Source organism: Budorcas taxicolor, chromosome 19 (assembly GCF_023091745.1).
Source record: "Budorcas taxicolor isolate Tak-1 chromosome 19, Takin1.1, whole genome shotgun sequence".
Taxonomy (NCBI): Eukaryota; Metazoa; Chordata; class Mammalia; order Artiodactyla; family Bovidae; genus Budorcas; species Budorcas taxicolor.
This window is the reverse complement of record NC_068928.1, coordinates 19,647,881-19,675,216: the sequence shown is the minus strand read 5'-3', so window position 1 is coordinate 19,675,216 and position 27,336 is coordinate 19,647,881. Positions and strand designations below refer to the sequence as shown.

General features: G+C 37.0%; 1 protein-coding gene across 1 annotated transcript in view; it reads right to left on the bottom strand.

The window, feature by feature from the left end:
• NLK (nemo like kinase) overlaps positions 1-27,336 on the bottom strand; it is a 125,043-nt gene that overhangs the window by 45,006 nt on the left and 52,701 nt on the right. Inside the window, exons 2-3 of the mRNA XM_052658265.1 lie at positions 14,697-14,826; positions 5,014-5,069 (exon numbers count right to left, since the gene is read on the bottom strand). Of these exons, the coding sequence (XP_052514225.1) occupies positions 5,014-5,069; positions 14,697-14,826 (186 nt within the window). The remainder of the gene's footprint in view (positions 1-5,013; positions 5,070-14,696; positions 14,827-27,336) is intronic.

The window sequence follows — 27,336 nt, the reverse complement described above, 5'->3', positions numbered from 1 at the left end:
AAATCCTTCACTGGATTCTAAAGTGCCTACTGAATAAAGATGAATTTCCTTAGTTCAGCTTTCAAGGCCCTCCATGACTTGGCTCCAACTAGCTTAATTTCTCACTATCCACACATTCTAAACTCTAGTCATTCCCTAGAAGATGCTTATACTTACTCCATCCATTTGGAATATCCATCCTCCTCAATGTTACAGATTCAAATCCTTCTCATCCATCAATACTCAACTAAAATGTCTTTTCCTACATGAAATCTTCTTATGGTTTTTTCTGTGCGAGGCAATCTCTTCTTTTAAATCTTCTGACACAATCTACCATACATAATAGTTATTTCTTTAGTTCTTATCTCACCCCACTGACTGCAAGGAGAACATTTTTCTTGAGGGAAAACATTAAGAGGCAGTAGTGAGTTAAGGGTATTCTTGACCCACCAGACCAGTCAACATGGATTCAAATCCCTTGATCAAGTTATCTACCTCTCTGAGCTATAGTTTCTTCATCTTTAAAATGAGAATGAAGTATTGAGAATAATTTCTGACACACTAAATTTTAAAAAATTAAACAATTCATCAATTTATCTCTATAACCTCCACAGGGATTAGTATTAATACAATGTTAAATACACAACAGTGCTAAATGTTTGGCCACATGAATAAATAAAGCTGAGGAGATATTGACTAAGGTGGTTAAAGTTTAAGAATTTTGCTGTTCTTGGATTGTTCTACCTAACTTTTCCTCTGTTTTGCCTTTCTAAGCGTCTGTCTTAGGCTTCAGTGCTAAGGAGCCAGAACTGGTGATGGTGGGTAAATGAAAGTTTTTGTTTAAAAACATCAAATGCTTTTCAAGTAATCAGCTTGGAAACTAAAATGGGAACGAGTGAAAATCAGATCCTCAGTGCTCTCAGGATATGTAGATTTTTTCCTATCACTGTACTTTCCAATCTATATTATTTATATGATTGTATCATCCACTAGATTACAAACCTGTTAAGTCAGACACTATCTTATTCAACAAATATCTATTTAGCACCTACTATATGTTAGGTACTGTTCTAAGTGCTGGGAACACAACAGTGAGCAAAACAGAAAAAAAAAAATTCCTGGTTCTAGGAACATAGTTGATGCTTATGTTTATAGAATAAATGAAGAGGAAATTTTAACAATATGGAAATTTTCAAAATTCTTAAGATGTAGATTTCCGGTCCTCGCTGGTACTTTTGCTGCAGGAAGAGTGCACTTATATCTGCATTTACACATTTTATTTTGCTTGTTCTTAGCTTTTCACTGGCTCCTAAGGTTCCCTGAGGGTTACAGAGCTCTTTCATAGCACTAGGGAATTACATATTGTGTATATAAAATACAGTCTACTAATACTATCAATTAAACCACTGCATCTGGGAGTAGTTTATTCAATAGTATTACATTACTGCCTACCAAAGACTTTAACTGGCTGAAATGGATATGTAGGTTCCCTCGCTGCCTTTATGACAAGAAATTCCTGTGTAAACATTGCCTGCACAAGCCAAACCTATTATTCAAATAGGGACACTCCAGAAAGTAAAAGGAGAAACTTATTAATACCAGGACATCAGGAAAAATCCAGGAGTCCTGGCAAACTGCAGCACACTGTCATCCCGTTAGACTTCTCATTTCTACTGGTTTTAGGCTGTAACTGTCTAGCACAGAAGACTTATACCATGTATATTCTTCTCCATAAAATGTTAAGACTGTGTTTGAAGTTAAAAAATAATTTTTCCTTAATTATTAGAGAATATATTTTTTGGTGGATACATTAGACTTTAAAACTGTGAAAACACAAAAGCTCAAAGATACAGAGGTCAGGGTAGAACTTATTGCTCTTTCCATACCTGATTCATCTGCTGAACTCTGTAGGAAGGTTTGTAAACAGTTATAATCTAGATACTGTCTTTTTAAAAGTTGCATAAGCAGTTATTTAAAGAAGCATGGTCTTTCAAAACCCAAGCTAAATTTTTGGTGGGCACTGATATAGTCATTTTATTACAGTTTTAGTGAAAAACGGATGATTAACCGCAGTGTTCTTGCCTGGAGAATCCCAGGGACGGGGGAGCCTGGTGGGCTGCCGTCTATGGGGTCACACAGAGTCGGACATGACTGAAGTGACTTAGCAGCAGCAGCAACTGCATGATACACACGTTGACACTTAATGTACACTTGATTACATCAAAATGTTCACAAACCTCAGATATTCTAAAATGATGTTAACTATTCTATTAGCTTTAAAAAGATCTTCTGGTTTAAAATATTGCCTGCTGAAACTTACATATGTACTATAACATCCCAATTTACTAGTCTTAGAAAAAAGTGTAACGATATGGTACTCTATGTTTAAGATTACTAAAGATTCTTTCTTTCCCTTTATACATATTTTTGACTCCATAAATGGGCTCTTTCATCGATGAAATATCAGACATCCATTAGATGCCTAGCAATATATGTATTTAGAACTTACCTAAAACAACAGAGCCTCCAAAAGTTTCTTCAAAGCACAATTCCAAGATCACATATTTAAAATTCAAAATATATATTCCAAAAGCCTTCAACTTAAAAAAAAAAGGCACTGTCTAAAACCATGTTTAATGTATATGCCATGATTCTGAGCTACTACAGAGGGAGCTGCTGGCACAGATGGATAATGTATTGCATTGAAATCAAATAGGAACTTGAGATCCTATTAATCATTCAATACTTTTGTGTTTTAGGCAGAAGTTTTCTTATTTTTCAGAGGGAAACTGAGGGAAATCTTTTTTTTTTTTTGCTTTGGCTACAACAAATTTATTTGTATTAAAAAGCACTGGACATAGAAAATGTTCTATTTAGGATATTAGAAAAATCAGGCAGAGCACAAATGCAACTTAGGCATTTCTTACGTTTCCATTTAGCAGCTAAATGTTTCCATTTAGCTGTTCTAAAACAAGTAATTTCAGTATTTTTGTACCCCAAACTTCACCATGTCTTCTTTATTTAAAAAAAGTCTTTATAATCCTGTGGCAGCTTTGGTTTAACTCTTTTTATGTTAACAGGATTTTTTTTTTTTTTCCAAATGGCACAACCACTGAAAAGCACCTTTTTTTCTGTGCATCATTCTACATATAGCTAAAAATTGTACAACAGAAAAAAGAATGCCGAGGTTTTAGGTTTGAAGGTTTTTCCATCTGTAGCCAGCTAGTAACTGTGAAAGCACAGGTGTCAATCTTTTAACCTAAAGGTAAATAAAGTAAAACATTTAAGTAAATGGTGTACTAGAGGGTTCCACAAATATTTCATGACAAAGGCTTTTAATACAAACATTCATGAACAATTTTAGGGAAAGGAATTTCATAGAAACATTCTGCTAACTAATGAAATGGCTGAAATCAGCTACCAACAGCTATTACATCACCTATGCCACCCATGGTTTTAAACCGTAACAGTGCTAAATTTCCGCTGCTCTTTAAGTATTTGAAATAATAATGAATCTAGGATCTCCCAGACTCAAATTATGAATAATAATAATAAGCACTGAGAATTCCTACCTTATAATAGCAAACATTTTAAAGGAATAACAAACCCAAGTATAAAAAATTAATGCCTGATGTAAAGAACTGATGCTTGAACTGTAAGACAAAACAGACAAGAATATAATGAATTAGCTACGTTTTCAGTGAAGAAAATCTGCAAATACTTGATATTTATTAAAAATACCCATATTCACCAATTATCTTATATGAAAACACTCTTTCCCCACAGATGGCCTAAGTGCAATAAAGGGTTAACAGCAGCTCTGGGTTGCCCCAAACTTACACATTCCGTAAGTCTTTAGGACTGACTGGCCCCTGAGAAATAACCTTTGAACTCTTGCAATATCCTGCCTCATAAGAATGTCTTAGCATACCTGATGCTTTGGCCACACCAGATGGCTTATGCTAACAATGTGATTTATGGTGAACACCTGTTTTCGTTCACCTGGGCCCCTGGGCCAGCTGTATTAGTTCAACCTCTGGGTGAGAAAGGAGGAGGGCTAGAGACTGAGTAGCTAAGGTCAGTCCTGAAGGCTCCCTGACCTCCAACAAAAACCCTGGACACCAACGCTGAGGTGAGCTTTGCTGGTCGATAACACTTTACTTACTCCTGTTGTCACACACTTTTGCTGGGAGAATTAAGCACTATCTGTGCAGTCTCACTAGGAGAGTACAACTGGAACTTTGTGTCTGGTTTCTCTTGGACTCGGCCTCATGTAGCTTTCTCCTTAAGATTTCTTGCAGCATGTCGGACTAAACCGGTGTCCCCTGCATTGTCTTTTAACCAATGGACCACCAGAGAAACCCCTAATTGTTTATATACGTTTAAAGAAAAAGTATGTCAGAACCATCTTGCCTGGCCCAAGATCTCATTTCTGAATACTAAGAGGTTTACAAAGACACTCTATCGGCCAGGAGCTGGTCAAAGGTCAGTCATTTCTTAAGAATGTGTAGGAGTAGGGCGCCCCAAATTCACTGAGTTAACCCTTTACTGCACAGAGGGATGAGTTCCATAAAGGACTAGTAGGTTGAAGTATCACCAAGAATTATAGTATTCAAGAGCTCTCTTTAATTTTCACCTTACCCAAGTGGTTAAAAAAAAAAGAGAGATCAGTATTATCTTCTTGACTGGCAGTTGTACAGTGACAAAGGACTTTACCAAATTCTGTTACAACACAGCTGCCTCAATGGTTTCATCAGCGAAAAAGGAATAGCAATAACCTATCTCACAAAGATGTGGGGATGAAGTGAAACATCTATTCAGAAGTCTTGTTTTGTGGTATCACCACTCAGGATATATTGATAACGTTGAGCTTTTTCAGATACTTGGGATTTCAAAATTACCTGGTTCTAGGTACTCAACCACTTCTGCAAGGATGAGATTTAATGTACTTCAAGGCATGAACCCCAGAAGGTGCTAGAGGAACAAATTAATTAAAAAGTTGTTCCCTTCTTTCACATTCCCTGGTTAGGATACATTTCTTCAAAATAGTCAATGTGTGGAGGCTGGAGTATGTCAAGGGCAGAGAGTACCTGGGGAAAGGAAAAAAAAAAAAAGCAAAATTTAGAGGAAAAAAAAGAACCAAAATATGACATAAATGCAAAAAAGTACTCTTAACTCATTAATGATTTCAGGCTTCATTATAATTGCCCACTAAGATGAACTAAATTTATCAATCAAGAAACACAGAAACATTAAGACAGGCTTTGTAAAATTACTATCAAAGACAACTTTAGCTACACCAATAGGAGAGAGGCAACTGGGATATATATACTACATGCCACCAGAACACCTGCACAGAAGAATGCGGGAAAGAAACAGGATTTGCTCTAAGAGCCTGAGAGCTCTATCTACCATTCGTCCTTTATTCCTCTGCTCAAAAATGTTTACTGTGTGTATTTTATCTGATAGGCACTTTGGGAGGCTCTTCAGTAAAACTGATGAATAAAAATAACCACCCCACTCTCTTGACCAGGGGAGAGGAAGGCATTAAATAGTTAACAAAAACGGAGCTGATTTATTATCATGAAGGGAAAAAGTACAGAGCAGTGGAAGAAAAAGCTTCCCTGAAGGAACACTAAGAATGGCAGGGTGAATAGGAGTTGGTCAGGCAGTGTGAAAGCACTGAGGCAAGAAAGAACCTGGAGGATTCTAGAAACAGAAATGCCAGTGCTTATGGAACACAGAGGGTGGGAGGAAAACAGACTGGGATAAAACAGAAGAGAAAGGCAGGAGTTATATCACAAAATCTCTAAATTACGGTAAGGGTTTTGGATTTTATTCCAAGTTACAGAAAAGGAAGTCACTAGGGTGGAAAATAGAAAGACTTTAAGGTATCTGAAATTCAAGTCCTTTATAAAAGCTGCACACTACCAATGTGACTTCTGCCATAGAAATGTAACAAATAGGCCTTCTTCCCCTACCAACTGTCTACCAACTCCTTTAAGCCCCACCTATGATGTCACACCTAAGAATTCAAACCTATCTTGCTAATGAGAAATATCAAGCTCAAAGGATACAGAATAAGGTATTTAACAGAAAATAAATTGTTATTTATTTAGTACAAGTTTATTTATTTAGTAGTACAAGTTCATATCTCCTGATCTTTAGCTTAGTTTTTCAAGAAAAAATTTATTATGGAGAACTTCAAATATATAAAAGTGGGTAGAATGATATAAAAGAATACTCATGTAATCAAGACTTGGCCTTAGTAGTTATCTACATGTGACCTTTCTCCATTCATCTATACCCTCCAATCTCCCTGTATAATTTTGAAGAAATTATCAGCTGTACATCAGTAAGCATCTCTAAAAGCTAAAAACTTGTAAAAAGTACAATGAACAAATCTGAAAATTTAATGTTTTTCAACACCATTAAATACCCAGTGCTCAAATTTCTTACTTTCTTATTTTTTTGGGGGAAAAAAAAAGTGTTAACCTAAATTAGGAGCTAAAGAGGATTTACATATTATGGTTGATGCATATCTAGCAAGTTTTACCTATAAATTTCTCCTCTATTTCTCTTTTCCCCTTGCGATTATGTATGGAAGAAATTTTGTTCATTTTATTTTACTATTTTTATTTATTTGGCTGTGTCGGCTCTTAGTTGTGGTACACAGGATCTTCAATCTTTAGCATGTGAACTCCGAGCAGTGGCATGTGGGCTCTAGTTCCCTGACCAGGAACTGAGCCAGGCCTTCTGCGTTGGGAGCACAGAATCTTAGCCACTGGGCCACCAGGGAAGTCCCTTGTTCATTTTAAAGGTTATTATTAATTTTTTAGCCAATAATTTGTTACTTTATAAAGTTTTTCATTAAATGAAACCTCCTTTACTGAAAAAGCCTTCACTCACTTAGGGCTTCCCTCATAGCTCAGTTGGTAAAGAATCTGCCTGCAACGCAGGAGACCCCGGTTTGATTCCTGGGTCGGGAAGATCTGCTGGAGAAGGGATAGGCTACCCACTCCAGTATTCTTGGGCTTCCTTTGTGGCTCAGCTGGTAAAGAACCACCTGCAATGCAGGAGACCTGGGTTCGATCCCTGGGTTGGGAAGATCCTCTGGAGAAGGGAAAGGCTTACCCACTCCAGTATTCTGGCCTGGAGAATTTCATGGACTGTCCATGGGGTCCCAAAGAATTGGACACGACTGAGTGACTTTCACTTTCACTCACTTTAATACCAGTTAAGTATAAAGGTTTTAAAATAGTTTAGAAGTTTATAAAGAGTATCTTTAGTTTATAAAGAATATCTATATTTCCTTTCTGAATTAAAATGTTTATACTTGGAAATCTTGGTATAAATGGAAAATAACAGATTTTCTAGTTTCTTCAAAGAATAATTTTTACCATATGCAAGATAAATTACTTCATTTCTATATTTTTAAACACCTATAATTAGCTGGTGTCACAAATTCACATAAATTCATTTCTCATTATGTGACAGAACAATTTTTAACATGAATATTTGATGCTTTGAGGAAGGCAGTTAGAAATTAGTGTTTTACTTGACATCTTTTGGACTCTAAGCTCTGTATCTGAACAACATACATCCTGTCTTGGGGGGAAACAGAATGCAGTGAGTGACAGCGTCCATTAGACAAAGCTATTTTACACTTCAAATCTATCTGCTATAATTAGAGGTTATCTAAAGGAAAGTGACAACCATACATTTTAAACCTTGATAGAGAAGAATGAGGCTTTCTTACTCCAAATTTTATGAGGCTTTCTGTACAACAGCCATAAAATAGGGTTAGACATTTGCACCAAAGCATTTAGCTGTGATTCTTGGCTTTGAAGGTATAATACTTTAAACTCTGTCTAGAATTTTTTAAATGCCCAGTATCTTATATTCCTGTTCTTTCTACCTCAAAATGTTTATCAGATGACAGCATTCAGTGTTTCCAGGTGGCAAAAACAGTGCTTAGAGATGATTCAGGAATCTCAGAAGTGATGTAAATGAGTTAAGTGAGAAGGAACATTAGCAGAGTTTCAAACCCCAGACTTAATGCCTGACTCACTATTTAAATAGTCCAAGTCCTTCTATAACCCCTCTATTATTTATGGGAATAAAGTATGTGAAATTAGCCTTATGATGTAAATAGGAGGTCACTTGTAAAGAGTCAAAGTATCCCAAAATACCACAGACTCAAGACTCTGAGGATCTCAAACACACAAAAAGCAAGCTGATTTGTCTAATTAAAAAATGAACTAAAGCTCCGTCCTGAAATAGTGGTCATTACCAGTGTCTCAGCACATTTCTCAAATCTTTTAAGAGTTGGACAAAAGCTCATTGTGGTAGCTGCTTTTCAGAATTTTAACCTCTGTGATGTTAGAAGATTCACTAAAATTGGTTACATTAGTAAATGGCTTAGTGGGGTTTAAGTTAACCCTTTATCAATAAAACAATTGCTGTAAATAATCTGTCCTAAAATGTAACTGTTTGTGGAATTCAAATTTAATTAATTCAATCCCAAATTTAAGCAAAGGAGCTCCCACCACCTCTCCATTTTCTCACCTACCCCTACCCCCAATAGATTTTAAGTTGTTTAAGGTAGAGAATGTTATTTTTTTGAGCTGTAACATATAGTAAAATATACAGATTGCAGTGTATAATCTGAATAATTTTTATACACATAAAGTATATAACACAATAAATTTTTATTCCATGGTTAAAAGCTAGATTAAGAAATTAAGGATTTTTCAACATCCCAGAAGGTCCCCTTACTCCTTTCTAGTCAAAACCCATACCTGCTCAGAGGTTACCACTATTCTCACTTCCATCACCATGGATTCCTTTTGCCTGTCCTTGAACTTTACATAAATTGAATCATAAAAAATCAAGTCTTTGTATATGGTTTCTCCCATTTACTGTTATGCCTGTGAGATTCACCCATGTATGAATCTTCTTCCTTTTCATTTTTGTGTAGGATACCATCATATCAATGGAATATAACACAAAGTATTTATCCAGAGTACTGCTGGCAAACTTGGTGGTTGTTTCTAAATGTTATTATGAATAAAGCTGCTATGAACATTTCTGTACATGTCCTTTAGTAGATATGTGCGATCATTTGCCTTGGGTATACCAAAGAGGAGAACTGCTGGGTCACTGGGCAGGTGTATATTCAGCTTTAGCAGAAAGTGTGGCAGAGAGCAACCAATTCTGACTCTGTGTTGACTGTTTCTTCGACTTGTTCGTTGCTGTTGTTGTTATAATCATACATCAACGACCTGTCTCAGAGGACCCTGGCCTTCTGCCTGACTGTTAAACTAAAGTGCCTTTGTTCAGCTCACAGAGATAATCTGACTCTGCCCACTGTGAATGGTTGCAAGAGATTAACACATCTCTTCCACAGGCAGGCCATTCCAGTAGATGTTTTACAAGACTGATGGTCTTTTTTACTTTACTCCCTCACTGGCTCTCCCTCTCTGTTCTGCCTTTTGACTTTAGTTCCTCAGCACTTTCCTCTCTGGTTCTATAAAAGAATCTGGCATCTAGATCCCAACAAGATGGTTACTTTGAGATATTAGTTTGCCATCTTTTCGGTCAGTCGGCTTAACAAACTCGTATTCCTTGCCTCAACACCTTGTCTCTGATTCATTGATTTGTAGTGCGAGGAGCAGAGCAAGCTTGGACTCGGTAACAAATAACCAGTTTTCCTAAGTGGTTTTACAAATCTACATTCTTACCAGCAACAATAAGCTTCAGTTGATTCACATTCTCATCCACACTGAGTATTGTCAGTCTTTCACTTCAGCCATTCTGGTGGGTATATAGTAGTATCTCACTAATTTTAATTTACATTTCACTAATCTTAATTTACATTTCCCCGATGACTAACAACTTTGAGCAATTTGTCACAGGCTTATTAGCCATTTGGTTATCCTATTATTGGTGAAATTCTTAAGTCTTTTACTGATGGGCAAAAATTTCTGATTTGGAGGAGCTCTTTATAAGATGTATAATGTTTGGATACAGAATTTACAGTCTGAAAAAACATCAAGTAAAATATTTATTTCTAATGGTTTTCCTCAAATGCTAAACATTTATTTTAAAAATTGTTCTATTACGTAATAAATTCTGGAAACAAGTTTTTGCTGGATGATGTCTGAGGTCTGTCCTTTTCTTTCTCTTAAACTTCTGTGTTGCACATACAGTCACTTCAGTCATCCGACTCTTTGCAATCCTTGCCCGCCAGGCTCCTCTGTCCATGGAATTCTGTCCAAGAATACTGGAGTGAGTTGCCATGCCCTCCTCCAGGGAATCTTCCCAACCCAGGGATCAAACCCAGGTTTCCTGCACTGCAGGCAGATTCTTTACCATCTGAGCCACCAGGGAAGTCCCTTAAACTTCTGATGAGCATCAATTTTTAATGTCAATGGCGTCCTAGTGAACATTTCTCAAAAAAATGGTCAATGCTTTACTTGTCTAGTTAAGAAATCTTTGCTTATCTCAAAGTTGTGAAGACATTTTCCTGTGTTTCATTCCAGAAGCTTTGTTATTTTACCTTTCACATTTAAGTCTCTGATCCATTTTGAATTAACTTATGTATATGTCATGAAGTAGACCTCTTTCATTGTTCTTGTTGTTAGGGTTCAGTTGTTAGGTCGTGTCTGAATCTTTTGTGACCCTATGGACTATAGCCCATCAGGCTTCTTTGTCCATGGGATTTCCCGGGCCAGAATACTGGAGTGGGTTGCCATTTCCTTCTCCAGGGGATCTTCCCCACCCAAGGATCAAACCCTTGTCTCCTACATTGGCAGGTGGATTCTTTACCACTGACCCACCAGGGAAACCCAGATTTTTCCAAATGGGTATCTAATTGATTTTGGTATACTGAAATTGCCATCCACTCCCCTCTGGATTGCAGTGGCACCTATCTTATAAATCAGGTGAACACATATGTGTATGTCAGTTTATAGACTCTATTCCATTTATCTGTCTATCCTTGTACTGCCTTGATTATTATAGCTTCATATGTTTCAATACCTGGATGTCTGAATTTCCAAATTTGTTTAACTTCTTCAAGATTGTCTTGACTAGTTTAGGTCTTTTCCATTTCCATAAACTTTAGAGTGTTTGTCAATTTCCAAACACATATACACATAAAACTTTGCTGGGATGCTCACTGGGATTACCTTGAATATATAGCTCAACTTGGGTAAAGCATGCATATTAACCACAGTGAGTATTTCAGTCCATGAATACAAGCTACTGTATTATTATAAATGCATCCAGAGTACCACAAGATTAAGGCACAGAACAAACAAAACCAAATCCACTGATAAGTAACCTATTCTAATTATCCTTTGCCCTTTCATACTCCTTAGCAGCAGAACCATTAGCATTAATAATGCCTGTAGCCAAACAGCTTGTCGGCATTCAGAGAAGGGTCCTATTGGTATGATTCTTTTTCCTACTTATGAACCCAGAAAGGCCTTGTTTGAGTTTAGTCAGACTATACAAAGGAAAACAAATGATTCTTCTTTGCTTTCTCTACCTCCTCTTTGGCCTCCTCTACTCCAGAACTAAAAGGTTGGGAAGAAGTAACTCCAAGAAAGATCACTGAGGATATCATTCTAGACTTCAAGATTTCATATTTTTTTCCTGTCACTTTCACTTACTCACTTACTCTTCAATAGACTGTCTACCTACTGTGTGCTTAGTGTTATTACCTAAGGACAAAAAAACCTAAGAACTATATAACAAGGGCTCATGGCAGGAACCAGTGGGTCTTAAGGAGGCTCTGGATGGGCTTTAGAGGACTAGCTAATGTCTAAAATGAAATAAAAATTGTGTGCATATGCATTTTTCCAAAAGAGGGTATCCAGCATTCATCAGGTTCTCAAAGACTGAAAAAACCCTCACTCACCCCTCTTCCATGCTGTTAAAATGACAACCATGTCTGTGAAGTAGAGAATATACAGGCACAGCTCAAATTCTGACTAGATACTACTGAGATGCTACTAAACTACTAAACAACATTGATCTTTAGAAAGTTAAACCCATTTCTGGCACACTAAGTTACTATATCACAGTGAACTTATCCTATAAGATGAACAAACTTTAATGGAAAAACAATGTGTGCGTGTGTATCTCAATCAGTCAGATCACCTGAAATCAATGAATATGATACAATGATTTTGAAGGTTCTGTTCAAAAGAAAATCCAAAGTCTTCCAGGCCTCTGCAGCTATTCTCTGACACATACAAAATCATTCAAATTAAAACCCAACCGTCCGGCAACGGCGAGGTGAATCTTTCTAAATGTCATTTTCATCATGACATTCCTTTCTTCTTCTTCTAGTCAATCAAATATTAATCTCAAAAGGCTCATCTTAAGGTTTACCTTCTCCCTGTTAAAATCATCTTTGAGAGTCTAAGTCCAGGACAATTACTCTCTTTTTCTTAATAGTACAATACTTATGTGTCATCTTTCACCTGAGAAGCTTTAAAAAAAAAAGTACTGCTACCTGTAATCGCAACCCCAGAGATTACAATTTAGTAGGTCTAGGATGAAACCTATGAATTTGCATTTTTTAAGACTTACCTGGTGATTCAAATATACTTTGAGGTTTGCTTGCCCAGCTTTTCTCTCTGCACAGAGCAGAGTGTCCTGTGTTAATGTTTAACCATGCAGGTAGTCCTCCCCCAGCACTGTTATCACAGTATTTATCACATTACTAAACTCCCTGAGGGTAGCAACCCCTAGGAGCTGATGGAGTTTAGGGATATAGGATGCGCACAATAAATGTTTACTGAAGTAATGAATATGGGCTCTGAAGCAAGACAGATTTAAATTCCAATCTTGTGCCACCTTGACCTTGGGCAAGTTACTTAACTCTAAGCTTTGGTTTCCTTCTCTGCAGAGTAGGGATAACAAGCCCTATCTGACAAGATTTTTACATATTAATATACGTAAAGCATCTACATACTTCCTGACACTCAGTAACAAATGCTCAAGCATCTGGTCTACTTCCTTTAAAAAAGGACCATATTTTAAACTTTTCTTTTTTTTTTTTTTTTGGTATTCTCCATATGACCTAGCACTACACTCTGTACACAGGACACAATTAATAAACATCTGTTGCCTTAACTACATCAAATACCAGTTGCCTCTTAGACTGGCATTCCACACATACCAGGTATGCTGGCCCAGAGATACTTCTGTAGATTTCAGAGCACGGCATAAATTCATTATGTATAAAACAGTGGTGCCATGATGTCTTCAGCTCCAACTATCTGCCTCACTTTCGAACATTCCCAAAGAAGTCCAAGCACTCTTTTCTGAACAGTTGTTGCTGTGTGTTAATATGTGTGATTTTCAAAAACGCAGTTTCTTTTCTCACGCTACTCACTCTGACACTATCTCTGTAACTTAATTAGCTGCTCCACAGGAATGAGTCATGAGCAAAGACAGTAATATATACAGACAATGGCCTATTACACCATCCCTCCTTTATGAAAGAAGCCAGGATAGGTCTGGATATAATAAACCATTGAAACCTACAGTAAGTGAATTTCTGATGCCACCTGCAAAGTATTTCTTTCCCATGGATCCCTTTACGTGAGTCTCTGACAATGTATACAACATGGATTGGTATTCACAACGCAAATTTGAGAAATAAATAACAAAGCAAGCACTAGACATCAATCTAAAATCACTTCCAAAATTTCAGGAACTAGTCATGAAATAGCGACCGGAATGATGTTTTGAAAGTTACTGAAACACACACATTGTTAAGCAGTTCCAACTGAATAAACGACGAAACAATAACTTTCTAAAAAAGTTTAAGGAAAATGGATTGGGGGTGGGGGAATCAGTAAAATGAAATATGTCAAACCAAGGAGCTTCAAATAAAAACACATTGTAAGTCTGATATTCCCAGTTTTACCAAATACTTCAAACTTCTATAAATTTTTCTCTTAAAGTGTGATTCATACTTTGGCCAAAGTTCTTAAAGTTCCTGTGCAAACCAGCAGTCAGATTCACAAGCAGTTATTATTTTCCTGACTTTTATTTCAGCAATTAAAACAGCACAGGTTGAGAACCAAATGCAGAATTTCAGGCAGTTTTTCTTTTCATATGAAATTAACAGTCTAACACTAACATCCGCCAGGTAAATTTTACATATATCAGACTTTTAATTCAGGATTAGTTGAAGAGGAGCTCTCTCAAACCACTATGATTCTCTTTCCTCATGAGTCCTGACATCTCTAAGCAGAGCAATAAATAAGATAACCCATATTATCTTTAAGAGCTGTATTTTTTTTTTCAGAGGAAAAACTGTTTTCTTATATCTTTAACTTAACTCTGATTTAAAATACTAAAAGATAAAAATAAGGCATTTAAAATCAGGGGCCAGTTACTCCTATTTAAATCACTCAGACTACATATTATACTCTATTTTTACATCGAGTATTAGTACTGTTCCCAAGCTAAGTTTTAACATTTGCTCTACATCAATTAATATTTCTGTCAATCAATAAATCCTAGAATTCATTTAAATTTGCTCATTCACAAAAAAGGTCTATTTTGTCTCAGGTTTCCAAATCCCTTAATACGGTAACGTACCCGTTTTAATGTACCCTTTTTAAGTGCTCTTTACTAACATAATTAAACATGCTTAGGAAATAGTTATCCCAAACACCAACTTCACTTACATTATCATGTTTAAAAAAACACAACATCTTCAATTCCCGGAAGACCCTTTTGCAAGAGACCAGATTCTGGAAGACGTTGGGCATCTTTTTGAGTGCTACTCTCTTTCCATCTCTTGGATCTGTTACTGACCTAAAGACACAATATTTAGGGGGAGAGGAAAAAAAGACAGAGAAATCAATTCCAAACTTTGCTCTTCAACGTTTCCTCCTATGACAGATACCTATATATTGAAACACTCAATATTAAATCCACTTAATAATGCTTAAGGTATCAGTGAGCAAGATTTAAAAAAAGTATAACCAAACAGAATGTTTAGCTCACCCAACTCATTTGCCATGCTGCTCCTTTTTTTAAATCCCTAAATTTCTATAAAAACTTTAATCTTCTGGAGAGGTCATCTAGTGACACATCTGAGGTAGAAGGGCTATTAACGGCAAAGCTATTTTAAACATGAGGGGAAAAGTATAGAACGGTAACATGATTGAAGTCAAATTAGTGTTATGCTTTATTTTCAGAACCAAACGTGATCACTTTTAATTCAGTGTAGAGACTACAACTGCAGTATTTCTTATGTAAAGGAACATCTTTTAGTAATACGGTTTCTAGGACATTTCAGGACACAAGCGTGTCCCCTCCTAAGTCTGAGTGGGAGTTTAGGGGTGTGACATCTTGGTTATGATAACGTCTCTCCTTTTGTTTCTCAGTTCTTGGTATGATAGCTGTCTCCTGCAATTACTCTCTAGTAACTCCGTGTCTCAGTGTCTGCCTTTTCTCTCTGCCTTCTAACATCTAAATTGCCAATTCCTCACATTACAGTTCCCTGTGTTTGAAGTACTAACATGTTTTCTATTTTTCTGACTGGACCCAACTGATACATATTAAGTCAAAGTTTTTGGTAATTATGGCCAATTGGCCATTTGGCTAACTGAGCTTCCATGAATTAATCTAAAGCTTTTTTGCCTTCTATCCATCATGGATGACTGGTTGTCTTTGTAGAATTCATTCCTGTCAGATTTATTTTGCTAGATAATTATCACTCTCGGCTACTGTTATCTTTCATTTTCTCTTTCAGTCATTCAATGATGTGGTTCTTCTTCCCACATTTCTATCATTTTGAAATCTGGTCTGTATGTCACCAAGGTCTTTATCTAAGTTATTAATTAAAGTTTAGAACAGGACTGGGGACAAAGCTCTTCAACAGATATAATACTAGAAGCCATCTTTTTCAATTAATTATTTACTTAACTACAATCACTCAGTTTATTTCTTCCTCTTGTCCAGGAAGAAATAAGACACTCATCAAATTATTTTTCTGAAAATAAAGCATTCCTTTTATTTAACTGTCTAAAAATCATACCAAACTTCTTTATGAATATCATCACTTCTTTACAAATTTATCTTAGTGATTGCTACTTCATTTCCTGAGTTCTCGTTACTCTTAAATGGTGCATCCTAGTATTTTTAAAATAGCATGAGGACTCTACTTTCTCCCACTGACAGAAAATTTGGTAAAACAAGTATTATCATTTTTAACCCTTCAATACCTTGAAATGTAAGTCAACTACGCTAAGAGACCTAACATTTTTGACTGTTGTTTAAAAAAATACCAAGCAAAATCCACAACACTGCTTAGAATCCACATAATCCAGGAAAGCAAAATACGAAGGAAACCAAATATAATATTATATTGACTATTACACTTTTTTTTTGTATTTAAATATCTGGTACCTAGATACCAGAAGATAAAAAGTCAATGAAACGGAAAGGAAATTCTGGGTCACACACTGCATAGTAGTCACTGCCTCTTGAGTCTTCTTTAATGGAGGACAGTAATGAGCATTTCTTTGTCTCTTATGACATTGCTATTTTGGAAGAGCACAGGCCATGTTCTGTAGACCACTCCTCAATTTGGGTCTGACATTTTCTTAAGATCAGATTCAAGTTGATGCTGTTGGCTGCTGTTGTGTCGACTCTGCAACCCCATGGGCTGTAGGTCGCCAGGCTCCTCTGTCCATGGCATTCTCCAGGCAAGAGTACTGGAGTGGGAAGCCATTCCCTTCTCCAGGGGATCTTCCTGACTGGGACCTAACTGGGGTCTCCTGCATTGCAGGCACATTCTTTACCATCTGAGCCACTAGGGAATGTATTTTTTAACGGGAATGACCCAGATGTCTTCTCAGTGCATAACTTTAGTAGGCACATGAAGTCAGTTTTTCCCATGACTGATGATAACTGTGATGATTTGGATGAAGTGTTCTTTCAGGCTTCTACACTGTAAAGTTATTTTTTCTTTCTGTCTAACTGTAAATACTCCTCATCAAACTCTGACCCACTACATTTAGCATCCATTGACGGCTTTATTGCCTCAATCAATGATCACTACGATGTTGCCAAATGGCACTTCAGTAATTTTTAATGTCTAATAATAGCTAGCCTGCACAATATTAATTTTAAAAAATGAGTAAATTGATTTAACACAATACCCTTTCCAAAGGCCTCATGCACCAAAAATTCTTTGCAACTTCTGACTTCACTGACTTCTTGACCCTACCATGGTGAGGAAAGCTGTTCTAAGATAAACCCATTCTTGGCTCAAGGTTAGTACCATTCCTGGTGATGTTTTAAGGTAAAATTCAAAAGCAGCATTTTATTTTATTATTCATGCAAAAGCCAGTCATGCCTGTGGCTGGTAACAATATAACTCTAATGAATGTGAATGGCAGTGCAGTAATTTCACGCCACGTTGAGTTTGTTCTCTCTTAACTTGAGGTAGCAGATGCTTTAGTTCAGCACAAACAGTAGCACAGAACACAGATAAGTGTGGAAGCCTGTTATACAGGAATTCTTTTATTTTCTTTGTTACTGACTGGCTTGCTGTGCTTAGTTTCTCTGCTGCTGCAATACCCTGGTTATTTCGACTGCACTTGTTAATGAAGCTCCTGCTGTAGAGATAATGAATAATATTTAGGCAACTTTCCCCCTTTCAGAAAAAGGGAGTTATCCTTCGCCCTACAATTCAGTTATGACCAGTTACTTTCTCTAAAATACTACATGCTCTAAATAAAACAGTGCATCTGTCCTTTCATCTGCTTACCTTCACAGGCATTCCAGTTATACTAACAGGCACTTCCTCAGTTTTAAATTAACGTTTGATTCTGTAAACACTTAGAAGTTTTCAAAAGAGAAAAAGAAAAACAAAGTTTTAAGGGTTGTGAGAAAGAATCCTTTCTTATATCTTCTCGGGTTCATCAATCCTTCTCTGAACTTAGAATATAAGTTCAACTGTTTTTTAAACAGCCAGAAGAATCCATGAGCCATTCTTCAGAGAGATACAGTCAGTCAAAAGAGTCCACTACCAAAACAGGAAGCCTTTTAGATCTGGTGTGGTTGTTTTGTTGTAGAGTTTTCTTAATCCCAGGAAGCTGAGACCAGTGCCACAAATCTGCTTGTATTACTGACAAGCAGAAGGGTTCAAACGAAACAAGAGTAAAAGTTACTACTGGGGATACTTTTCAGGTACTAGAATGTTACATTACAACATCTTTTAATTAGTATAACTAATCAGCAAGAATCTCCTAGATATTAATGCTCCTCATTCACTTTATGTGAAGAATCTTTCCCCTCTATATATTTTAGCAGTTTTAAAGTTCATGGCTCTGATACAGGTTTTTAACTATCCAACAAAAATAATAATAATTTTTAATGAGAATGCTTCAATTTGGATTAAGAAATTTTTCTTCTAATTCTGGCCACATTAACTTGTAATCAGCAATCCTCTATTTTTTTGTTATATACTACAATTACTATGTCAACTGTACCAATACAATACACATCTCAGTAACAGAACCTCCTAAGTGTTAGTCGCTCAGCCGTGTTCGACTCTTTGCAACCCCCTACACTCCAGCCCACCAGGCTACTCTGTCTATGGAATTCTCTAGGCAAGAATACTGGAGTGGGTAGCCAACCCTTCTCTTCAGGAGAACTTCCTAACTACACTCTAAATGTTTAGATTATTGCCTTCACATTCACGGGATTCACTTCCTTAAAAGTTATTTTTACTTGTATTTAGATGAAGTCTGTTGAGAAAACAATAGCAAAAACTATGAGACAAAATTTTTGACAACAAATAAGTCTAGAAAATGTTTAGTTGTCCTCAGTACTTATTATATGTTCATGGACACTACAGGTTAAAGAATATGGAATATTATTTATATGACTCTTTCGTTTTTCTAACCAGATCTTCAACAAGCTCTAGTCTGTGTGCACTCTGACATAATTTACAGAGTTGCAAACTATAGTATTTAGAAGAACAAATCTCCTAAGCTTTCCTGACCCCCACCCAAAAACACATTAAAAAGGTTTCTCATCTTTCATATTTAGATAATCTGTTCCATCAGTTGGGTTTTTCTGATGTTGGTTTTTCTTTTAAAACGTTTATCGAAATTTAGTATTTGCTGAGTTAGCTCTATACATGAGAAAGCAATCTTTTTCGTTTTATTCAAAATATTTATAAAATAAACGATCCTCCAATTTTTTAATCTGAAAATTACAAGGAAAAAAAGTATTATACAGTAGCCAAACCAAGCAGTGAAACAGTTCATTCTTTTTTCTCATATCCTAATATTACTGATTGGGAGAAGCAAAATAGCTACATTTAACAGAAAGAGTTAAAGGGGAACTTAAACATCCTCTAACTCTGTGCTTAAGTAAGTATAAATAGCAATGATCCCAGCAGGTGAGAGCGAGTGCTGAGCCATTCTGATCTATAGTGAGACAGCCAGGGGTGCTTTTAAGGGAGGAAGAATAAAGAATAGGCAAGCCATCCAAGCAGAGACATCACTTTGCCAACAAAGGTCCATCTAGTCAAGGCTATGGTTTTTCCAATGGTCATGTATGGATGTGAGAGTTGGACTGTGAAGAAAGCTGAGCACCGAAGAATTCATGCTTTTGAACTGTGGTATTGGAGAAGACTCTTGAGAGTCCCTTGGACTGCAAGGAGATCCAACCAGTCCATTCTAAAGGAGATCAGTCCTGGGTGTTCTTTGGAAGGACTGATGCTAAAGCTGAAACTCCAATACTTCGGCCACCTCATGTGAAGAGTTGACTCATCAGAAAAGACTCCGATGCTGGGAGGGATTGGGGGCAGGAGGAGAAGGGGACGACAGAGGATGAGACGGCTGGATGGCATCACCAACTCGATGGACATGAGTTTGAGTGAACTCCAGGAGTTGGTGATGGACACGGAGGCCTGGCGTGCTGCTGCAATTCATGGGGTCGCAAAGAGTCGGACATGACTGAGCAACTGAACTGAACTGAAGCCATCCAATACCAAGCAGTCATATTTACTTTCAAATACTTGTTATTGTAAGATCTAACTTTAAGGCCTCCTCAACTCCCCATTCCAATAGCCACTGAATAAGTTAAACTATAGGTGAAAAATTATCTAATGCAAATTATTGTCTTGGGAATATTTTATGGTGCCTGAGATCATGAATTAGTTCCATCCTTACTGTAGATGCTAAAAGACATAGAGACTCTTTCCCTCTCAGTCACTGTCAAATATCTCTGGAAGAGTCTGACCTGCCTGCACAAAAGCTGCCACATTGTCTTTCCAATGTTAGAGGGTGATCATGACACATCCTAGTCTGCCAAGTCTAGGAAATTTTCAGGGTCTACTAGCTACCATTTCTCCTAGAAACAGACCTGTGACTACCGTATGGGGAGGAAACCAGTTGCAATGAAGGAAAGGTATCTGTACAAAGCCACAAAGGAAAATAATTCACAACTGCAACTCCTGCTTGCATTTTAACAACTTTGGGCAAGAGGAGGTCACAAAGGGTAACCAAAACTAAAACTACGTCATACAAAAATGTACTTACTTTTAATCCCATTGATGACTTCATGAAAGATATGTATTCAGTAACAGGATCAATGATGAATATAAAGATTTTTAAATTAAAGAATGGCAATTTTTGTTACACATTAGTTTTATAAATGTAGAAGATGTAAAATGAAAGAAAAGGACAGTTTTATTCATGTGGTATGTTAATAAGATTATGGCTTTACTAATGTCAAAAACTGTAATAAATTGTGCACATCAGAAAAAGTTTGGTTTTTAATTGCCAAAGAGAATGCTTTACCATTTAGTGGTTAAGCTAATATTTTAATAACATAAACTATAAGTCTCAGTGTGCTATTAGTTAAAAGCAAACTGAACACACCAACAATAAAGTCTTTTTTGGAATAAAAGGGAAAATCTGAATATGGTTTAAAATTATGATTATAAATTAAATTTCCCTATTTTCTAGAGACACATATTCTTATATATACATAAGTGAAATGATATGAGATCTAAGATTTGTTTTAAAATACTTCAGCAATAAAGACCGTTGAAATGAAGCAAATCTTAGAGTTACTGAACCTGAGTGTAAGTTGTTATTGTTTAGTCGCTGAGTCAAGTTCTACTCTTTTAGGGCCCTGTGGACTGTAACCCACCAAGCTTCTCTGCCCATGGGATTTCCCAGGCAAGAATATTGGAGTGGGTTGCCATTTCCTTTTCCAGGGGATCTTCCTGACCCAGGGATTGAATCTGTGTCTCCTACACTGGCAGGCAGATTCTTTACCACTGAGCCACCTGGGAAGCCTGGTTAATGGGATCTAATTATTCATAAGTAAAGAAAAAGTATGTTGCAAAATTGCCAAATAAAAAAATTAAAATAAAAAAATATTTAAATTTTATAATAATGTTAGAAATAGCCAAAACTGGGATTAAAGAAAAGTTATGCAAGACTTCTACATAAAAGTACTGACAACACATCACTGAGAGAAATTAAAGACATAAATAATGAAGAGATATACCATATTCATGAATTAGAAAGCTATTTAATACTGTGAAAATTTCAATTCTCCCCAAATTGATTTATAGACTCAAGTTGAAATTCAAAACATAAAATGGTTTTCATTTTGTAAAACTAGACAAATTAGTATAAAAGTTTTTATGGAAATGAAAATATGCCAAGGAAAGCTAAAAGGAAAGACACTCTTGAAAAGAATGAGAAGGGAAAATTGCTCTCCCAGACATGAAGACTTACTATAAAGCCATGGTAATTTAGCCAGTCTAATAGTCCAATGAAACAGAAATATGGCGCAGAAACAGATTCTCCCATATATAGACATTTGGCTTATCATAAAGCTGGCTATGCAGACAGAACAGCCGTCTTAAGCAAGTTCTTCTCAGCTTCAAAACTAAACATTGCTCTATAATACTGAGGCTCAGAGTCTGCAAACCATGTTTTGGTTTTTCCAACTAGATCCATGTTAAGACTCTGCTAATAAAGGGCTTTAAGAGCCTTTTAGGAGCAAGGTTGCTGCTGCTGATGCTGCTAAGTCGCTTTAGTTGTGTCTGACTCTGTGCGACCCCACAGATGGCAGCCCACCAGGCTCCCCCGTCCCTGGGATTCTCCAGGCAAGAACGCTGGAGTGGGTTGCCATTTCCTTCTCCAATGCATGAAAGTGAAAAGTCAAAGTGAAGTCGCTCAGTTGTGTCCAACTCTTAGCGATCCCATGGACTGCAGCCTACCAGGCTCCTCGGTCCATGGGATTTTCCAGGCAAGAGTACTGGAGTGGGGTGCCATTGTCTTCTCCATAGGAGCAAGGCTAGGGTAGCAAAAAAGGAACAAAGGGCTCTTATCGAGTTACATACAGAACCCTGGATTAATTCAAATGGCCAATAAACATGAAAAGGAGCTTAACCTCATTAGTTATTTGGGAAATGAAAATTAAAACCAAAGAGAAAGTATGACTTAACCACCAAAATGGCTAATGTTTAAAAGCCTGATAATACCAAATGTTTGGTGAAGATGTGATGCAATGTCAATCCTAATACATTGCTAGCAGAAGTGTAAATTTATAGAATCACTGTGGGAATCAGGTTGGTTTTATATACTAAAAAGGAAATAAATCCATACTGGAACCCAGCAATTTGACTCTTAGGCATACACCCAAAAGGAATGTGTGTACCTATACACTAAAACACAAACAAGTGTGTTTGTGTTTGCAGCCATATTTGTAATACCCTTAAAACTGGAAATAACTCAAATACCCATGCACAGTAAAACAGATAAACAAACTGTTGTATATTCACATAATGGAATATTTTACAGCAACTGAAATTAACTACTGCTATATGCAGCAACACAGACAAATCTCACAAACACAATTCTGAGCCAAAGAAAACAGTCACAAATGAACAGTAAGATTTCTATATAAAAAGTATAAGCAAAGTTAAACTCTAAAGGTTTAGGGATACACACTTAGGCAATAGAAACTATTAAAAAAGGAAGTGGTTACCAAAAAAGTAAGTACAATGGTTATCTTGAAGGGGGTTACTTAATGATGGGGGCGGAGCAGAGAGGACTTCTGGGTGCTGCCAATGTCCTATTTCTCATACGGATGCTGGCTAGAGGTGTGTGCTCTGTGATAAATCACTGAGTTGTATGTTTTATTTTGTATTCTTTCTGTGTGTTATAAGTAAAAAGGTAAAGGCTAACCTCCCAATTAAATCTGGGCATTAAAAAAGCATTTTAGATTGAAATCTATATAATGAGTAATTTTTAAAGAGGCTGATTCTTCCTTCCCCCTCCCCATAAAGATACACATCTACACTAGCCCAATAGATTCTGTCATACCTTTCTTTGTGCCACTGGTTCATTCTGAAGAGAGGAGTATACATAATATCTTCCTTATGTTTTGATAGAATTCCAAAAGAATTTGCTTGCTTTAAAAAAAAACACAAACGTTTTCTTCATCATTACACAAGAATATGCTATTAAGGAGCATTCCACAGAATGCTGTCAGCAGAATTATAGCAGAACTACAGTCCCACCCCTAATCTAATCACAATCTCCTAACTTCTATTGTGAAGCAAAATGCTGAAGCAGCTACAATATATAGATGTGCTTCAGGTTTCTAATTAGTTGGCCTTTTAAAAATAACCAAACCCCAAAATACTGCAAATACAAAACAGGAGGCAAGATTCCCAGCTGTGGCAAACTGAAGAAATCAGCAAATCTTCTAACAAAACTACTACAAAACTGGACAAATGTGCCAGAAACAACCATTATCAGGCTCCAGAAAATAACTAAAGTCAAGTGACAAATTTAAAAGTGTTTTGAAAAATGTGGAGTTTTGGGTAAGAACAGAGGGAGTCAGAGGTGTTACTGTTTGGGGTTACTCCTTATCCACCCCCCACCCCAAGACATGCTCTGAAGCAGGTGTACCTGAGCAGGGCTGGCCATAGAAACCAGCAGCTTCCCTGTCTGAGACTGCTGAAGTAATCTGAAATGGAAGGCAAAACCTCACACCCAGGGGCACGGACAGTAAAACGATTAAACCCAGCTAGAAAAGAACAGATAAGGTTTACAGCTCTGCTAGCCTGAGCCTGCTGTCTCAGTTGGGAAGAGGTACAGACTAACAGAAATCCAGAAATTTAATGAGATTCTAGAAATGAGAGCCACAGGGGGCTTTGTAAACTCTGCAGGTTGACTGCAGAGGTCCTAAACTACCTATCGAGAGCTGACTAGGTGGCTTCCTACATATAAAGGGGAAAACGGAAGCTTAGCAGAAGGTAAAAACTGAGGCGTACTTGAAAACCTGGTAAGCACCCTAAGACACTCACCGATGCTCAGCATAGGGTAGAAGCCTTACTGGAACAATGTTTTGAGCACAACTTTTAACTTAGCTGACTGCTAAGCTATGGGACCCCAAGAAGGCTAGGGTAAAAAATAAAAAAAGATCTGGCGTATTAAGTCAAGTTACTTAGATATTATGCAAACAAATATAGTAACAGCAATAATGACAATCTTCAGAGAGAGGAGGGAGGAGGGCTGAAGAGAAATCAGATCCGGGATTGTTGCTGCTGCTGCTGCTAAGTTGCTTCAGTCGTGTCCAACTCTGTGCGACCCCATAGACGGCAGCCCACCAGGCTCCCCCGTCCCTGGGATTCTCCAGGCAAGAACACTGGAGTGGGTTGCCATTTCCTTCTCCAATGTGTGAAAGTGAAAAGTGAAAGTGAAGTTGCTCTGTTGTGTCCGACCCTCAGCGACCCCATGGACTGCAGCCTTCCAGGCTCCTCCGTCCATGGGATTTTTCCAGGCAAGAGTACTGGAGTGGGGTGCCATTGCCTTCTCCGCCAGGATTGTTACAATGTATTATCAAATATGTCCAGTTTTAACAAAAGAAATTACATGTTAAAACACACACACACACACACACACACACACACACACACACACACACACACAGAGGAAAATGTGACCCACTCAAAGGGAAAAGCAGCCAAAAGAAAACTATTTCTGAGTGGATCCAGATATTGTACTCAGAAAAATTTCAAAAGCAATTATAAACATGTTCAAAGAATTAAAGAAAAATATGATGACAATGACAGAAAATCTCAATAAAGAAATAGAAAGTTACAAAAAAGGAAATCAAACTCTAAAAGTTGAAAAGTACAGTATTAGGAACGAAAAACTTATTATATGGACCCAAAGCAGATTTGAGATAGCAGAAGAAAGAAAAAAATAAAATAAATAGTGAACATAAAAGACAGATCCATAGAAATTACACAATCTCAAGAACTATTCGTCTCAAGAGAGGAAAAAGTTTGAAAAAAAAATGAACAGACTCAGAGACCTATGTAGTAAAAGTGAGTGTACCAACATACATCTAATGGGAGTACCATGAAAAAATGGGAGAGGAAGGGGCAGGAAAAGAAGAATGGAAGAAATAATGGTTTCAAAATGTCCAAATCTGATGAAGAACAATATACAAAGCTCAAACACTCCCAAGTAGGAGAGACACAAGAGTTCTATACCCAGGCACTTCACAGTCAACCACAGATCAAGTTAAAGACAAAGGTTAATAATGGAAATAAAAAGAAAATAATGAGAAAACGAAGACCATTAATGACTGACTTTTCATCAGATGTAATAGAGACTAGATAGCAGTGGAATACTAACTGCAGTGGTAGTAGTGGCGGGGGGGGGGGGAGGCAGCAAAATTGCAAATATGTCCATAAACAGAACAACTGCTGGTTTTAATAAACACGGATGTAATATGTCTATGACAATAATAGCACAATCGGGGAGGAAACTGAGCTATACTGGAGCAAAGTTGTTGCATTTTACTAGAATTAAAAGGGTATTAATCTGATACAGACAGTTCATCAATTAAGATGCATACTGCAATTCCGGGAACAATCAATAAAAAAATAACTAAAAAACCAAAAGAGGATTAAAAAAAAAATCAAGTCTTAATAGTGGAATGAAAAACAGTTAACACAAGAATACATTTTTGAAATATGAACTTGTTTAAGACCAAAGATATACAGGAAGATTGTAGCAACAAAAGAAACATGAGATACGTAGACAACAAATACTATAGCAAAAAGGCAAATACAAATTCAATCAATCAATCAATTAATTATATTTGGAAGCATCACTATGGACAAAGTGGAGCTGATGGAATTCCAGCTGGGCTATTTCAAATCCTAAAAGATGATGCTGTAAAAGTGCTCCACTCAACAAGCCAGAAAACTTAGAAAACTCAGCAGTGGCCACAGGAATCTTAAAGGTCAGTTTTCATTCCAATCCCAAAGAAAGGCAATGCCAAAGAATGCTCAAATTACCATACAGTTACACTCATCTCACGTGCTAGCAAACTAATGCTCAATATTCTCCAAACCAGGCTTTAACAGTATGTGAACTATGAACTTCCAGATATTCAAGCTGGATTTAGAAAAGGCAGAGGAAACAGAAATCAAATTGGCAACATCTGCTGTATCATCGAAAAAGCAAGAGAGCTCCAGAAAAACATCTGCTTTATTGACTACACCAAAGCCTTTGACTGTGTGAATCACAACAAACTGTGGAAAACTCTTCAAAAGATGGGACCACCTTACCTGCCTCCTGAGAAATTTGTATGCAGATCAAGAAGCAACAGTTAGAACTGGACATGGAACAACAGACTGGTTCCAAATTGGGAAAGGAGTACATCAAGGCTGTACTGTCACCCTGCTCATTTAACTTTAATGCAGAGTACATCATGCAAAGTGCCAGGCTGGATGAAGCACAAGCTGGAATCAAGATTGCTGTGAGAAATATCAATAACTTCAGATATGCAGATGACACCACCCTTATGGCAGGAAGCAGAGGAATCAAAGAGCCTCGTCATGAAAGTGAAAGAGGAGAGTGAAAAAGTTGGCTTAAAACTCAGCATTCAGAAAACTAAGATCATGGCATCAGGTCCCATCACAAACAGATGGGGAAACAATAGAAACAGTGAGAGACTTTATTTTTGGGGGCTCAAAAATCACTGCAGATGGTGACTGCAGTCATGAAATTAAAAGATGCTTACTCTTTGAAGAAATACTATGACAGCATATTAAAAAGCAGAGACATTACTTTGCCAACAGAGGTCTGTCTAGTCAAAGCTAAGGTTTTTCCAGTAGTCATGTATGGATGTGAGAGTTGGGCTATAAAGAAAGCTGAGTGCCAAAGAACTGATGCTTTTGAACTGTGGTGTTGGAGAAGACTCCTGAGAGTCCCTTGGACTGCAAGAAGATCCAGTCCATCATAAAGGAAA